Here is a 15,436-nt window from a genome sequence, read left to right as displayed (position 1 = left end):
GTTTTCACAGCAATATAAAATAGATAACAGAGAGGGAATTATGACCTGTTTAACTTCCTAACACTAGCTCAAAGCAGCTTCTAATACATAATTAAAACTACTGATGCCAATATTGTTTTTTTAATCAAAGCAGTTATTTAAACAACAATAAAATAATTTATTTCCGTATCATTTGAATTGTGAGTTTTTATATGAAAAAGATAGACTGTGTCTTTTGTAGTGTGGGCACTAAGAGAACTTGAGTTTTCAATCTAAATAAGTAATTACACATTTTTCATTCTGTTCAGTTGCATTAAATTGCCTTTTCTGTTTTGTTTTTACATAAATTTACATTTAGGCCACCAAAAATGTACGTAAAAGTATTGCAGTGGGGTATATAACTCTGAAAGGTAAAGTGAACTGTGTGAAAAGATCCAGAAATAGTTAAAAGTCAGGTGAATGCATTAGGAGTCGTGATCATGGCATCACTCCATTTGCAGTTTCAGAACATAGTTTGCAGAAGTGCATCAAAACAATGGAGAAAAACTGTAACAAAATTGGGTTTAAATAACGGCAAAAAACAAAAAGCCTTCAGTATCACGGGGTTTGTGATGTAAGGATGATATTTTTATACTTTCTATGTAGTTATTTTTAATTTCTTTGGGGGAATGGTATCCTCTATGTATGCTATGTCTAAGATTAAAATGTAAATGAGGGTGAATACCCGCTGAGACAACTGTATAGCTCATAGTCATAACATAATCATGTCACATTCATAATGTATCCCGTATTACAGTACGGTCTCCTCATTGTTCTTCTATAATGTGCTTATGATATTGTAGGCCGATGATGCCTGACATTTATATTAATCTTTTTGATGTGCTAGGTGTTACATCCACCATATCCATATTACAGCATTGTATCCGCTGGACTGCGATCATCTGCGGATGTCATATTGCCTGATTGTACTTCTTTACAGTGGGACATAAATGTGGGGAAAGCGCTTATACAATTTGTCAGTTGATTTGTCACCATAATCCTACAATCATTTGTCAGCCAAGAATTTCCTGCCCTACATTAGTCCCTTCAGCCTGATGTGCTTTGAGTCACAGCTAAATGAGGTTTGTTTGTTGCGGAGCAAATTAAGAAACGCAGTGTTAATATAAATGGGGTTTTATCTCTAATCTCAATAAATCATTCATCAACTCATTTTCCTCACAATAGCAAGTCATACATTATCAACGAGGTTATCTCGGCGGTATTTGGGACACATACAATATGATAATCATACTGTGGGTTCATGTATAATTTATTGAGTTTAAGCAAATAGTAATACATGTATGAGTATTTTCTATAATTAAACTTAAGGGATTGGTGTATACTTGTCTGGGGACTGCAATGCTCAGTATGCACTGTTTTCTTCCCCGTTTGCAGTGTGAGGATGAGGAAGTGTCGGCGATGACGCGTGTGCTGGTTGGAGTGGAGATGCTCCAGTGCAATACGAACCCGAGGCATATGGAGTTCTCTGTTCCCAGTCTCTCGACGGTACGTACTCCTCTGTTCATGTTTTCCTACAGTTGCTGTTGCCCAGATGGTAACAACAGATGCCAAGGTGGCCCACGAGCCCACAGACCCTGAGTGCATCTCATCATGTGTCAATATCTTCAAAATACTGTCGCTGCTTTGATCATCGTGCTGTGGTCGGATCAGAAATGTGCTTGACATGAGATGTGCCGTGCAAATCTGTGGAGAATCCCTCCCTCTGACACTTAAAGCTGCAGTGGGTAGAAATGGAGCAAGTATGATTAAAAAAAGTTATTTTTATAAAACGGTCACTATATCCTAACAGTAGTGCATGAGACAGGTAACCTGATAAAGAAAAACATGTGCCTCTGTGTCCTCTGGTGCTCCTAATGGCATCTGCAAGATTTCACAGACCGGAGGAAAACAACCAATCAGAGCCGAGCTGGAGTCTGCCGTCTCTGAGCAGCTGTCAATCACTTGCGAACTCCGATCAAACAGTCAGACTAGGCAGCGCTGATCAAATATGAATCAATATACTGTTTAGCTGTAAAATGAGAAAGTTTGTGACCCAGCAGCCATGTTGAAATCAGTTGAGGAAAAACCAAGCACCGCCCACCAGCCGGAGCACAGCCAATAAGAACGCTCTCTCTGAAATGACCTGTGATTGGTCAAAGTCTTCCGTCATGGGCTAGATTTTTTAAAGCCTGAAAACAGAGCCATGATGAGGTGCAGAAGTGTAGTTTTCTCTCAGAGCACTTGAATTACAATATGCTGAAAGGTTATTATGGAATATTTGCCCAATGATGCCAAAAACGTTCTGCCTACTGCCACTTTAAGGCCCTTTGGCATTTTTCTACACCTATATCGTTTTTCACTCCATCTCTCATGCTCTCATCCATCTATCTCTTATCGACTATCATCCTTCCTTTCTTTCCATTTTCATTCACTCCTACATCCTACTCATCCTCTCCTCTTTTGAATTCTATCCACTCCTCCCATTTTTCCACCCCCCCTTGTTCTTTGTCCTGTTTTCCCTCGTTTTTCCCTTTTCTTTTCCACTTCTCCTTAATCCTTCTTCCTTCTAATCTTAAATTTTCTGTGTACCTCCAAAAACTCTCCTCATTCTGTGATGTGAGCCAGTGAAATATTAGTATGTTGTCCTCCTTGACTTTGAAATGTGGGATGTCACATTTTTTTAACATACTCTCCTCATTCATTTGCTGCCTTCCTCTCCATCCCTGATTACCTCCTCAATTTGCTTTACACCTTCACTCCGTGCTTTTCCTTTTTTCCCTATGCTTGTCTTTACTTTTTTTACTCTACCCCTCTGCTTACCGCCTCCCGTCTTTTCCCTCGCCAATCATTTGTGTCCCATTCTTTTTGTCTTCCATCACATTCTTTGCCTGTCCCCCTCTCACTCACTCCTCACAATTTTTTCTATTCCCTGCATTACTTGCATTACTTAACCCCCCTCCTCTACGTTTTCCCTACCTTGTTTTCATTCCCTCCCTTCTTTTCTTACCCTCTCTCTTCTTATCTTTTCTCCCACTCAATCCTCCCCTCTTTTCCCACACCCTCTCCTTTTCCCTCACCACCTCCATTTTCCTCCCCTCCTCTCTTCTCTCTCCTCACCTAAAAGCTGGTGAGCATGGCGTCTAAATGCAGCTGGACTGACACCGTGGTGGAGCTGCAGGTGTGGTGCCAGCTGGCTGCCTTCTGCCACGATGCCAAGGACCCCAGCTTGGTGTTGTGCTGCACCAAGAACGCTCTGCAGCTGGAAGAAGCTGCAGCAAAGAGCCTCAACACCATGCCCTGTGTTTTGTAAGTGTAGTTGGCTGATTACAATCTATTTAAACAATAAGAGAAATTTAGAAATGCCAAGGTAGATCTTTTCTAAGGTATAGGTCTTTTTTTTCTTGATATGATATCATGCCTTGATATGAATGTGTGTGCTTTATTATGGGAAGCACTATAGGTATGTGTCAGGAGTGGTTGAGAGTTCTGCTTCTAAAGCTCTCTGAGGAGCAGGTGACATCTTGTGCATATTCAAGAGTATTGCAGTTGATATAAATGAGCAAGTATTGCTTTGCATTTTTGCATGAAGTCGCAAAGTTTGAATGAAAGTTTGAGATTTTTCTAGAGCGTAGCAGTTTTACATTTTGGTTGATTGATTGAGTGATTGATTGACAGCCAATCCATTTCCTCATATCCCTAGGTACGGCCGGACTGCGGTGAACGAGATGCTGAGCAGTGCAGGTTGTTTGAGGGGTTTAAGTTTAGTCCATGAGTCCAATGGAGATCTGCACTCTTACAGAAAGGCTTTGGAGGTGCTTCTGTCCAGTGTCAGGTGCTGTTCATCGTCAGTTTATGTATTGACTAATGCCTCAGGCAGCTATAAACTAGTTTTTAACAATGTTCTCTTAATCTGCTCTATCTACATTTTTAATTTCTTACCTTATATATGCTTCTCTTGTCCATAGCTATGCAGAAAAGGCTGAGTATCCAGCATTGTGTGTCGCTGCTGCAAGGCATTACTGGAACACATGTCTACCCCTGACACAGACTCCTGAGGAAAGATGGCAGCTCAAAGAGCCCCTGGAGAACATCCTGAATGCTCTGGTTCATACCAACAAGAAATGGGCAAATGTATGTATGGGCCCTTTTTTAGCCATATTCAAACATTCTCTTTAATCCATATGAATTCTGTCATTTTTTTATGTTGGTGTCATGCGTAAGCAGGAGTTGATTTTTTTTTTTTTATAGGCTGCATTCACATGAGATCAGGCGTTGCAGCGATTCGCTGCAGGGTTGTGCGGAGGTCTGGGGGAGTCACTTTAATGGCCCATTAACTGTGACGATTAACATCTTCTGATCCCTCATAGCTGGGTTGTACAATTATAGATCGCCGGTTATGTGATTGGTCACCGCAGCGTGACGTCGGGTTGCGTTTCTCCAAAAGTTGATTCTGTTTCTACTTTTTCGCCGCAGGCTGCTGCATTTTTTTCACACTACCTCCATTCAAAATGAATGTAAAAACTTGTGTATTCGCCACACCGGCTGATCTCGTGTGAATGCAGCCTTAATCAACTCTGTGATGTTTGGACCCCCTCAGGTCTTCATAAGGCAAATGGCCAACATGACAATGGATAATGTTCTGTATACTGTTTATGGTCACAAAACTGATGACATGTTGTTAGTCATAGCCAAGTGATCAGACAAAAAATATACAGCCCCACAAAGTGACCCTCCAGAAAAATAAATTGACAACTTGAAATTGTTTCACAAAGGTTATAGACCTTCCAAAATGTATTTTCAATATTTCAATATAAATATTTGATATATTTAAAAAGAAGCATACAGCATTTTCCAGTGCAGTTACTTGGAGCTTTAATCCACTGTGCAGATACGCTCCATTTTTCCTTCACAGAATCTGTTGTTCAGCACCTGGCTTTAATTGGCCCACAGCTACCTTTTTGAATTTCTGTTATGTTTAACAACAAAGCATTATTAGTGGTGCAGGAGCAATACAACAGCACAGCAACGAGGGAAACCACAGAAACACAGTCTGCCCCCCTGTTATGGGAAATTTCCCAGCCCCAGCATCAGACAAGTCTTTCCCAACACTTTACATTTTTATTCATGCCAACTGCTGACAGGACAAAAGTACTAGCAACAAAATGAATAACAAGTGAGCAAAACAAGAATTGAATGACAGCCAAACTGACCTTTCATGTTCCGCTATTTGTTTTTAACAACTTAGTTTGGTTGCAATAAAACTGAGTAAAATAAGCGGTAAAGATCTTAAACTTGCTCCGTCATCTTTAATAGATGAAACATTTTTTTGAGGGTGCTACAGGGGAGAAGTGTGAGAAAACATCTCCCCAATGGACAGCTATCCAGCTAGCGGGATAAACACTCGATCAAATGCAAAATAACGTCAAATCCATAATTAAAGGCAGCTTATGTAAGAATTCAGAATGATGATCATCTGTGGTGTTCAGCAGTGGTGCGACCCACAGTAAAACAAGAAAAAAAAAAGCTATCTCATACAGCTGTGGCTTGTCTGAACAGACTTATTGTGACATTTTTCTGTATGGAATGCCCAAGTGTGAACATCAAAAATGACTACTTCACCCAGATAAGTGAACGCAGTAATGTTGAAGGCTTTGGATGTGGAAGGGATTTACAGATTTGGGGTCAGGGTGATATAAAGGGCAAGGTCACATAGCAATTTATGTTATACATCAGTGGGCTTTAAGTACAACCAGCCATCCACCACTACCAGCAACACTCTCCTATCACCCTTGTAGCGACTCAAGTTTTAATCCTTTCCTTTTTTGTATTTCAGAAACGGGGCAAAGTGAAAGGCTCGCTGACCTTGACATCGCTGCCTCCTGGGAGCTCTAAACATGAAGCAACTGGTGAGTGCTAAAAGGACCCTGACATGGTTGAACTTTCTTTTTCTTTTTTGATTTTTTTCTGATTGGTTACCTATGTACCTCTATACTATAAATAATGGAAGCCACAAAAAATGTTATTCATTCCACGATAAACATTAAACATGTGACATTTGCATTTGGATGGGCTGAATTTCTACATTGATAATTACATTATGAACACATGCTTACATTACATTACAGATCAACCATCTAAATATGCATTTCTGTGTCTCTATGTATGTGCATCTGTGAGTAGATGAGGAGGACCAGATCCTGAGAGCTGCCATTTACACTTTGTTGGTCCAAATCTACATTGATAGAACAGACTGGAAAAGTGCTCTGCAGCTGCTGGACCAAGCTATTACAGACATCCCTCACACCACACACCAGCTGTGAGTAAATAAAAGAAATAACACTGGGGGCCAGATATGAGAGGGACTGGGAATGTAGATAAACAGAAAGAAATCTTATTGTCCTCTGTGTTTTACCAGGCCTCTGCTGAAACACCGAATACTGGTAAAAGCGCGACTGGGGGAGAGTGTACTGAAGGACATGGAGATGTTACATGACAAAGGAAAGCAGTGCTACTCATACATGTGGCACCAGGTGGCGCTGCGTGCTGGCAGCATAACCCAACAGCTCACCTGCTACCAGAAGTCCATCACCTCTCTGTTGGTAATACCTCTGTTCTGGCACCATTTTTATATAATGACCCAAACCTCATACATCAGCAGATTCATGCAGATAGATCATGTTGTAATCTTTCATGAAGTTCATCATTTTATTTCCTGTGGAGTCGTTTTTGCACTGAACAAATGCAATATTTCTAGCAAAGTATCTAGCACCATCATGTGCAGCCACAGTGTCATTGCAACTGTGTTTCTAAGTGCCCCCTGCTATGGAGTAGCATGTCCCTGCAATAGAGGAGGCTGCAGTTCCAGGATCGCATTTCTAGGACCCTAGTTTTGCTCTTACAAATGCTCATTTAATACTACTTGTTTTACCAATTTAGTTAAGTTAAAATAATCTTAATAATTTAACTGTGCTGACTGCAAATTGACCTCCACAATACGTGTTATCAGCCAGTCAACTGGCAATAACATGCTATTTCTATTCAGCTTTCTTCAGGTTTATCTTTCTCTCTATCTCTCTCACTCTCTCTCTCTCTCAGGAGTCGATGAGACCTTTTGGTTCTGTAATCCTCCGCTGTACAAACAGGTTTTCAAAGGTTAAGTTACGTAACAAACGTAATCCAAACCATGATCTTTTTTCTTTTCTAAACCTAAATTGTAATCTGTGAGATCACATTGCAGCAGACAGAAATTAGTTTTTGGGTGGAATAAAACTAGAGTCCTAGAAATATGGTCCTAAAACTGCAGTCTCTTCTATTGCAGGAACATAATATTGTTGCTATGACCTGAAATACAAGAGGAGAGCCTCTCAATTGGGGATAGTTTAAGTTTAGGGTAAGAGTTAGGCTTAGGATGAAGTAAATCTGTTATACCATCCAAAGGTGATACTTCACTTCAAATGAAAAAAAAATAAAAATACAAACAAATATAAAATGTGTTTTGACTGACTTTTGTGTTTGTGATGTGAACAGAGTGTAGAGACTCAGTGGCAGAAGGTCAGCCTGCTGCTAGAGTTTGGAGAGTGGCTGTACTGTCACAACTTCCCCAATGCCGACGCCCAACAGCAGGTTCAGTGGGCCATAGACATCCTTCTACGCGTGGAACCTGAACAGGCAGACGGAGCAGGTAGAACTCATAGTGTTCATTTGAATCATGACACAACTGTGTGACGAGTTAGTTTGGTCAATTATTCTAAAACTTTTCAACCCCTTTTATTGACACAAACAGTCCCCATCTGTAGATATGCACTTTTTAATGATACAGCAAAATTTTACAATTTATAGCTAATTATTTTGCGGACCCCTGGTAGTCCAAACTTTGACAATCCCTGTTCTAGAGGAAAAGCTTTCAGGTTTTGTCCCTAGAGGGACGCATGTGGGCATGAAATGCTCATATCTCCGGGGTTTTACACTGTTAGTCTAAAGGGAATACAGACATCTGATCTGTCTGATCCAGAACAGAGCCGTGCCACAGCTTTTTGATGGTTGCATCAGCAATGGTGTTCAGTGTTTGTACTTTCATTTCAATGGTTCAATGGTAAACGTTAAGCCAAGCAAATATTGTTCAGAGGAAAAGGAAACTGACCAGACAAAGACACCGCTTTCTCAACATCCCATGTGGGTACCTACTGAGAATAGCAGCACTATATGCTTTGAGAAGTGTTTTTAGTCTCCTGCTATGAGCCCTGTTAACTATACCCTGAGAGACAAACACAACACACAAATAAAGGAAATAAGGGAAACTAATTACAGAGATGTGTGCCTCTGTATCATTGTCTTCATTTGTAATTGTCAAAAGTAATGTAATGATGCTGTTCAATTATACTAACAGATTATTGTACATATCTGTGTTGTTTCCTGTTAAACTCTTTGTCACAGTAAATGTTGTCTTTCCTCTAGAGGACGAGTCCAAAAAACGTGATTTGAGCTCAGTGAAATCCCTGGCGGGAGTCCAGGACTTGTTATTGACACAAAGTTTGTCGGATCTGAAGGAGGTGCGGCGCCTTGACAGCTTGGTACGAGCACACACTCTGCTCGCTGTCATGGCAGGCAAGGCTTCACCTGAGCACCAGCTTAACCTGCTCAGAGCCTACCTGTTTGTGCTTCAAATATGGCAGGTACTGCATCTTCACCACAATATTGTCCTATCACTCAACTCTGACAGTGAGGCTGTTCTTCAAATGCATATTGTGGCATCTTGAGTATGTGCACTGTGTGTCCCTCCAGGTGTCCATGGCAGTGGGTTTTGAGATTTCCAGTGAGATTGCAAAGAGCCAGCAGCCGCCGCCGCAGCCTCCTCCTCCTCCCTCTGCTGGATCTAAAAAAGGCAAAGACAAGGCCAAAGGCAAGAAAGTGAAAGATGTAAGTCCTATCGCTCAAATTGGATTTAGAATTTCGTTGAGTTACACAGTTTCTCGTAGAGTGTGTAACATACAGTACTGGGTGTTTACTTTTGAAGGATAATGCAATTACTTGATTTGTCATTAATTGTCAGATATTGTTCACCCTCTATCTGTAGGATGAAAAGAAACAATGCTTTGAAATGCTGTCTTTGTATTATGTTCATAATGAGTTCAACATTTTATTTAATATGAAAATTGAGCTTGTTGAGTTACCACAATGATGCTACATGACACAATACTGAAAATTATTTGGGGCAGTGAAAATATTCTTGACATGTATATATGTTATTTTATTTTTGTACTTCTAGTGAATATAATCCATTTAATCTTTCCATATATGTGTTTTGTAAGTATCCTTGTGAACACCTTATTTGAAAATTGGACGTAGTATCCTTCTGCTATATTTGCCAAGTCCATCCCTGTCAGCTTGAACTGGGCCGTTTGAATGCATTTACCGTCAGCTGATTTGCTCTTGACCTTTGTAATTTTAAATGCTGACTAGTAATAACAGCCACATATGAATTATGTGTCTAATCTTTTTTAGCAGCCTCCCCCTGCAGAAGAGAGACCTAAACTCGTTATCTTGGATCAGGCACTTCCCTCCACCCCTCAGGACTGGGCTCGCTACGTCTGTCCAGACCTGGCCAGGCACATCTTCAGAACCAACAGCAACCCCCACTGTATCAATACACACAGCATTACTCAGCAGGCAAGACTACATACCTCTCCTTCACATTTCTCTCAGTGTCATAACCATCTAGCGTCTACAGTATTGACTCTGATTTCAGGGATTGTATCTGCTGGTTATATAGAATCAGCTGCCATCGACTTGGTATCAATGTCGCTCTAAGAAGCTGTCATTAGTTGGTCAAAAGGAATTGGATTTATTGATCTGTGTGGGTAAAATTAAGATGTTGTAAGAGGAAAACCTCAGTAATCTGAATTCAATATGTGTTGTAATTAATGTATGGATCTACCACCAGAATGGGAAAGAAGTATGTGATGAGATTGGATTTGAATAATTAGGAAATGGCGCAAGCAGGTAGCACTGTGAGGCATTTCCTATTCTGACAAAACACTGCATAATATTAATATGTAGATTTTGGATATCCCCATAAGAATCTGATTCTTATTTCTTTATTTTTTTTTCTCTGTTTGTCTGTAGACTCAAAGCCTGTTTTATCTCAACCTGCTGGAAAAAGAGCTTCACTCACTCTCGCTCGACCACCTGACCCTACCCATAATGCATCTAGCTGAGACCATAGCTCATGACCTTTTGGATAGGAGGAGCCTCTCTGACCTCTACCGACTCAGGTAAGAACACATTAAATTTTACACGTTAAAGTGTTGAGGAGAAGTACTGCAGATGAGAGAAATGTTGTATGAAGCCTCTCGTGTACAAAATCTAATAAATTGCCTCGAGTGCCATCACTCTCTAGTCTGCTCCTCATCTCTGCTTGAGGCTAGCGGCTCCTGGCTACTTTAGCTGCTACTAACATAACACACCAATCTCCAACTGAACTGTAGACGCAAAGTACAAAAAGTACAAAATGAGCAGAGAGGCACAAGGAGTACTCTTTCGATATTTTTTAGGGATATCAACAGTGCTGAGAAAGGTCTGTTTTTTATAATTCAGGCTGTTTCCAACACTCCAATTTCCTTATTTCAATTGTGTGCAACTGCAAGATAATGATTTGACTAAAGTCAGCTGTCAAAAGGCTGATTTATTTAAATAGTCAAAAGGGAAGGGAAACACTGAAAACTGGGGAACTGATGAGCATCAACTTGTGGCGCCATTGGTTACTTTCAGAATTATTCTTAATACTCTGAAATAATAACATTTTATGTTGTCACTTTGTTTGTTACTACTTTTTTGTCCCCTAATTAGAATTGTGAGGACCTGCTGTCAGCTGGGTTTGGAGACACATTCACCATATCATGAGAAGCTCCTGGATCTTTGTCAAATCCAAGAACAAGAACAGATGGGGTATGTCAACTCAGCTATGAAGATTTAATGTTTGTACATTTTGCTGTAGTGACCTGTGATATTATGTTCATGATTCCAGGTGCCGCAAAGCGATTGCTTTCTCACAGGAGAGGAGGAGAGACCTTCACAAAGCTTCCAATAAGGTTAGCCTGCCTCTCACAAAATAGACATATCTGTTTTTTAAATGTTGCATCAAATGAAGTTTAAGAAATTACCATTAAAATGAATAACTATTGATTTACTGTAGTTTTATTGCTTCTTAGGGGATGATTGGCAAACGCTCACAGGTAACTTATTTTGGTGAAGGAAATTTTTAATTTAGTACTTTTATAATGTAACACTGAGTGATGGCAGATTAATACATGAGGTTTACGGCAGTCAAATTACTTGTCTCATAAACCTGGAATGAGTGTTAACGCTGAATTCAGTTATGTGAGATGATTTTATTATCTTGTACTTCTCCATTTACAGTACTCGAGCCTGTTAATGGTGTGAATTTCACATTGAAATCTGCAGGGCTCATCCCATAAACTTTAACATTATAACACTATAAGACCGTAGCAAGGAACATAAGGAAGTTTTTTTCTTCTGTGTGCATCAGGTTATTGTAGTAAACTAAAACCAAAGCAGTGATAAAAACTGAAATTAAATTAAAACGATACCCTTTAAGAAAACTATAACTAAACTGAAACAATATTGCCTGGGTAAAAAACTAATACAAATAAAATAAAAATGAAATTAATTTCAGTTTTAGCTTTTTAGCTATAATATAAAACTACCAAAAAAAAAGAGACGGCATGAATTTCGGACAACTCTTGTACCATTGAACCACAGAAATTGACTTGACATTCCAGGAGATGGCCCTACGTCGCAATTGCTTCACTAAAGTAGCGCAGAGACAAAGCATTTAACATTTAACATTATGGTCACTCCTACACAGTTCTCACAGTATGTACATATAGCTACATACTTCTGAGACATTATATCTGGCACTAATAAAAAGAAAATAAAACTACTGTGAAACTAAAAACTGAAACTAAACTGAAACTAGCAAATGCACTCTGAAAACTAAACTGAAATTAAAACAAAAAGTCAATAAACTAAAATATAAACCAATTGAAAATTCAAAACTATTATAACCTTGGTGTGCATACAGTATGTATTCTATGTATCCAACCTGTTAACAAGTTGGCATCATTTTCTGTTTACAGTTTGAGTCAATCAAAGACAAGACAAACAAAGCGAATTGTCTATCTTGGTGATTTTTCAGAAAGTTAAGGTGGATGAACAAGCTGGGTCTGGGCAGCAGAGTATGGATGTGTGTGCTCAGGACATCTGGCTGGACAAAGCTGAGGTTTGCCTCATTATGGGGCTCTATCAACCAGCCAGGCATCTCCTGGCAGAGGCCCACTTGGTAGCTATGGTGAGTTGAAACAGAGGAACACAGTGTCAGACTCAATCAGTCTTGCTCACATCGGATTTTCAAAAACAACATTGTTTTACTGTCTGGCATACCAGACTCAACCATTTTCTACATCAGCAATGCTGACAAATTGTTTCTATAGTTACGTGAAAGGAAATGTTGACAGTGATACCCTTACTGATATTTTATGCCCACTAAAATATTACAAGCATTTACTGCAATGGTTCTGCTAATGTTCTGATCCATTATAACTTACTAACTTACTTACTAACTTAATATAACTTACTCAATTTCCCTCTATCCAGGAGCTCAGAGACCAGAAAGCTTTGGCTAGAAGTTTGCTCAGTCTGGCTGTTCTGGCTTGTGAAGAGCAGAACTATGAACAGGCGTTGATCCTGCTGGACAAAGCCCATGTCCTGGGTGGGGATGAGGAGTTCTGGTACCAGCTCACCCTCACCAAGGTCAGAGCTGTGGTAGGCCAGAGAGGCCATGACGCACACATCAAGGTATAGAATCACTACCTTCTAACAGCCCTCTATAGTATGATTAGCTTAGTTTGTAGTAGTGAATATTTTTCCCATCATGCTTTTTTCTTTCACAGGCTGATCAGATTATAAAACAAGGCTGTGGGGCTCTGAAGCTGGTTCTGGAGCAGCGGGTAAACCGGATCCCAGAACTCACCTTATTGATCAACTCATTAAAGATGAGGTAACTCAAACGTCTGTGGTCTAACCTGCTAAATGTGCCATTTTTTTCTGGTGACCTTTTGCACCAGGTTGTCTTTGATTAAGATTTCTATCATTTTTAAGCTGCTCTATCCATTTGAGTTTGGGGTGGAGGGAAAAATAGATACAGCATAGTATTGTAGTATTTTGCCAACCTGGTTGTGTCATGCTTTTCAGGAAGAAGGCTAAATAACGCTCCAAAGTTAGGCTAAATTTTGGCGAGGAGAAACTGGCATCGCCATTTTCAAAGAGTTTCCTTGACCTCTGACCTCAAGATATGTGGAAGAAAACTCTGAGATGAATAGAGTGAAAACTGTTTCTTATTAGATAAAACAGATGTTGACAAACTGCATCATTTGCAGTAGAAAAAAGGTAATAAAACGCAATTTATCGCAATACTCAGCATATCGCAAAATGTTTAAAATCGCAATAAGGTCGTATTGTGGGGTCTGTGGTGATTCCCATACCTAGTTTGAGTAAAAGTATGCTGTATTTTAGGGCCTTCTTGTTCAGAGGCCCAAGATATGGGAGGAATGAATGTAAAAATCACACAAATAGCCAAATATTCATCCTTGCAGACTGATCACTGTGGCAATTTTAACGTCTGGGAAAAAACAGGTGTAAAATCGTAACTTTTTATAGGACACATAATGGAGGATGAGAGACTACAGATAGTTATACCCTGCTGAATTGAAAAATTGTGGTGATGCTAAATTTTGTGGCTTTAATGATTATTTGCAAGCTTAGTATCTTGTTTCTCATGAAAAGACTAATTTGGATATTTTACTCGAGCAAAAGTCAACTTAGTCAAACCTAGTTTTATCATGTAGCTGTTGAAACATCCATTCAACGTCATATTTTAAGTGTTTAGCCAGACACACTCAGATAAGTTGTGACTCTAACAGGCATTCATGTAATCCTGATCTGATTGAATGTGTTTTGTTGTGTTCCAGAGGTGCCATTGAATGTATACGTGCCCTTGGTGGTGGTGAACCTGGAGAGACACTCAGCAACGAGGTTGTCCAGAGGCTGATGGCCGCCTGCGATACACTCAGAGAGTGTGCCAGTGGTTTCACTAAACTCAGCTACAGAGGACACGCAGTAGAGGCACATGCAGAGTACGCACATGGTCTGAGGTTAGTCAGTCTGGAGTTACTCCAGACCTGAATGTTCCTTAAACTGTACTATATGCTGTATGCAAATACAACTTGTGGTCTACTTAGGTGCATGTAGATAGCTTGAAAAGTCAGCCCATAAAAGTTAAAGTTAAGAAATATGTCATACTACGATTACACCACCAGACTTACACACAATGGGACTCATGCAAGAACATATTCTTATTCTTATTCCCTCTTACTTTTTTCTGAGGCTTTTTTCAGAATTGTGGTGCGTCAGTGGTTCTTGCATGATGCCCACTGTGCTCTCACATCCTCTATTTGGCACAATTGCTGTCTCATTCACGCAACCTTTGTTTTCTTTGTCTTTGTTCACCCTTAACAATATTGCTCTACAGAATCCTAGCCAACCATGCTACTTGCAGAGAAGACAGACAGCGCTTCCTGCTCGATGGCCTCTCCCAAATACAGCTAGCTGTTTCAGAGCAGGAACGTGTGGCGCTGAACGCTCAGCGGCTGCTCCCCTCACAGGAAGAGGTAAATAAAGTGCATGAAAATCCATCTTTCATTGTGATGTTGCCCTTTCAAAAACCTCGGGAGGCATTTCATCTCTCACTTGTTCTGAGAAGCATTGAGTCTTCTGTTATCCACACTTTTAACCAGTCACAGCCACTCTACTTAACTTTCTTTTGAGGCCACTGATCAGCAGAGATCGTGGCTTAAAGTGAACACCAGAAACAGAGGACAGAGGAAAAGGCATTACTCATTGTAAAAGAAATTGCTTTGACCAACTGAAGTGCATTTGCTCTGCTGTTACACTCAGACGCTGAATTCTGGCTAAAATTGCCCCATTAAGGACATGTGCAGATGGCACAATATTCAATCCTATTTAGAGATCTGAGTATCAGTGTTGAGAGAAAAAAGGATTTTCCTGTAAAAAGCCCTTTTTATGGCTAAATGACCTAGAGAGCCTTTTTTTTTTCTCATTCTCATTCTCATTTCCTAAAGAGTCTAATTGACCGAATCACAATTAAGCTGCTGCATGAGGTTATTCAGGCCCTGTTGTGCCACTGTCATAAATACATATTTCTGTGTGTATTGCTGTTTATATCTCAGAGATGTTCTTCTGACACAAACAGATAAAGCCTCCATTACTGGTACTTGTCAACAGCAGACGGGTGTCGGAATCCTATTTTATCCAGGCACTTATA

The 15,436-nt window shown here is 40.0% G+C and overlaps 1 protein-coding gene across 5 annotated transcripts in view; it reads left to right on the top strand.

Moving 5' to 3' along the window:
• The window catches only part of LOC119496074 (cilia- and flagella-associated protein 46), a 68,013-nt gene that overhangs the window by 25,208 nt on the left and 27,369 nt on the right, over positions 1-15,436 (top strand). For 4 of the 5 annotated variants that reach the window (XM_037783133.1, XM_037783131.1, XM_037783129.1 and 1 more), the window contains 19 exons: positions 1,414-1,524; positions 3,143-3,324; positions 3,719-3,850; positions 3,984-4,149; positions 5,852-5,924; positions 6,199-6,334; positions 6,434-6,617; positions 7,546-7,699; positions 8,473-8,690; positions 8,800-8,934; positions 9,520-9,684; positions 10,141-10,289; positions 10,864-10,962; positions 11,042-11,105; positions 12,233-12,385; positions 12,691-12,891; positions 12,987-13,093; positions 14,064-14,246; positions 14,624-14,762. In XM_037783133.1, the coding sequence (XP_037639061.1) occupies positions 1,414-1,524; positions 3,143-3,324; positions 3,719-3,850; positions 3,984-4,149; positions 5,852-5,924; positions 6,199-6,334; positions 6,434-6,617; positions 7,546-7,699; positions 8,473-8,690; positions 8,800-8,934; positions 9,520-9,684; positions 10,141-10,289; positions 10,864-10,962; positions 11,042-11,105; positions 12,233-12,385; positions 12,691-12,891; positions 12,987-13,093; positions 14,064-14,246; positions 14,624-14,762 (2,751 nt within the window). The remainder of the gene's footprint in view (positions 1-1,413; positions 1,525-3,142; positions 3,325-3,718; positions 3,851-3,983; positions 4,150-5,851; positions 5,925-6,198; positions 6,335-6,433; positions 6,618-7,545; positions 7,700-8,472; positions 8,691-8,799; positions 8,935-9,519; positions 9,685-10,140; positions 10,290-10,863; positions 10,963-11,041; positions 11,106-12,232; positions 12,386-12,690; positions 12,892-12,986; positions 13,094-14,063; positions 14,247-14,623; positions 14,763-15,436) is intronic. The other variant, XM_037783132.1, reaches the window with a different exon arrangement.

Source organism: Sebastes umbrosus, chromosome 10, assembly GCF_015220745.1.
Source record: "Sebastes umbrosus isolate fSebUmb1 chromosome 10, fSebUmb1.pri, whole genome shotgun sequence".
Classification (NCBI taxonomy): Eukaryota; Metazoa; Chordata; class Actinopteri; order Perciformes; family Sebastidae; genus Sebastes; species Sebastes umbrosus.
This window is presented reverse-complemented; position numbering and strand designations above follow the sequence as displayed.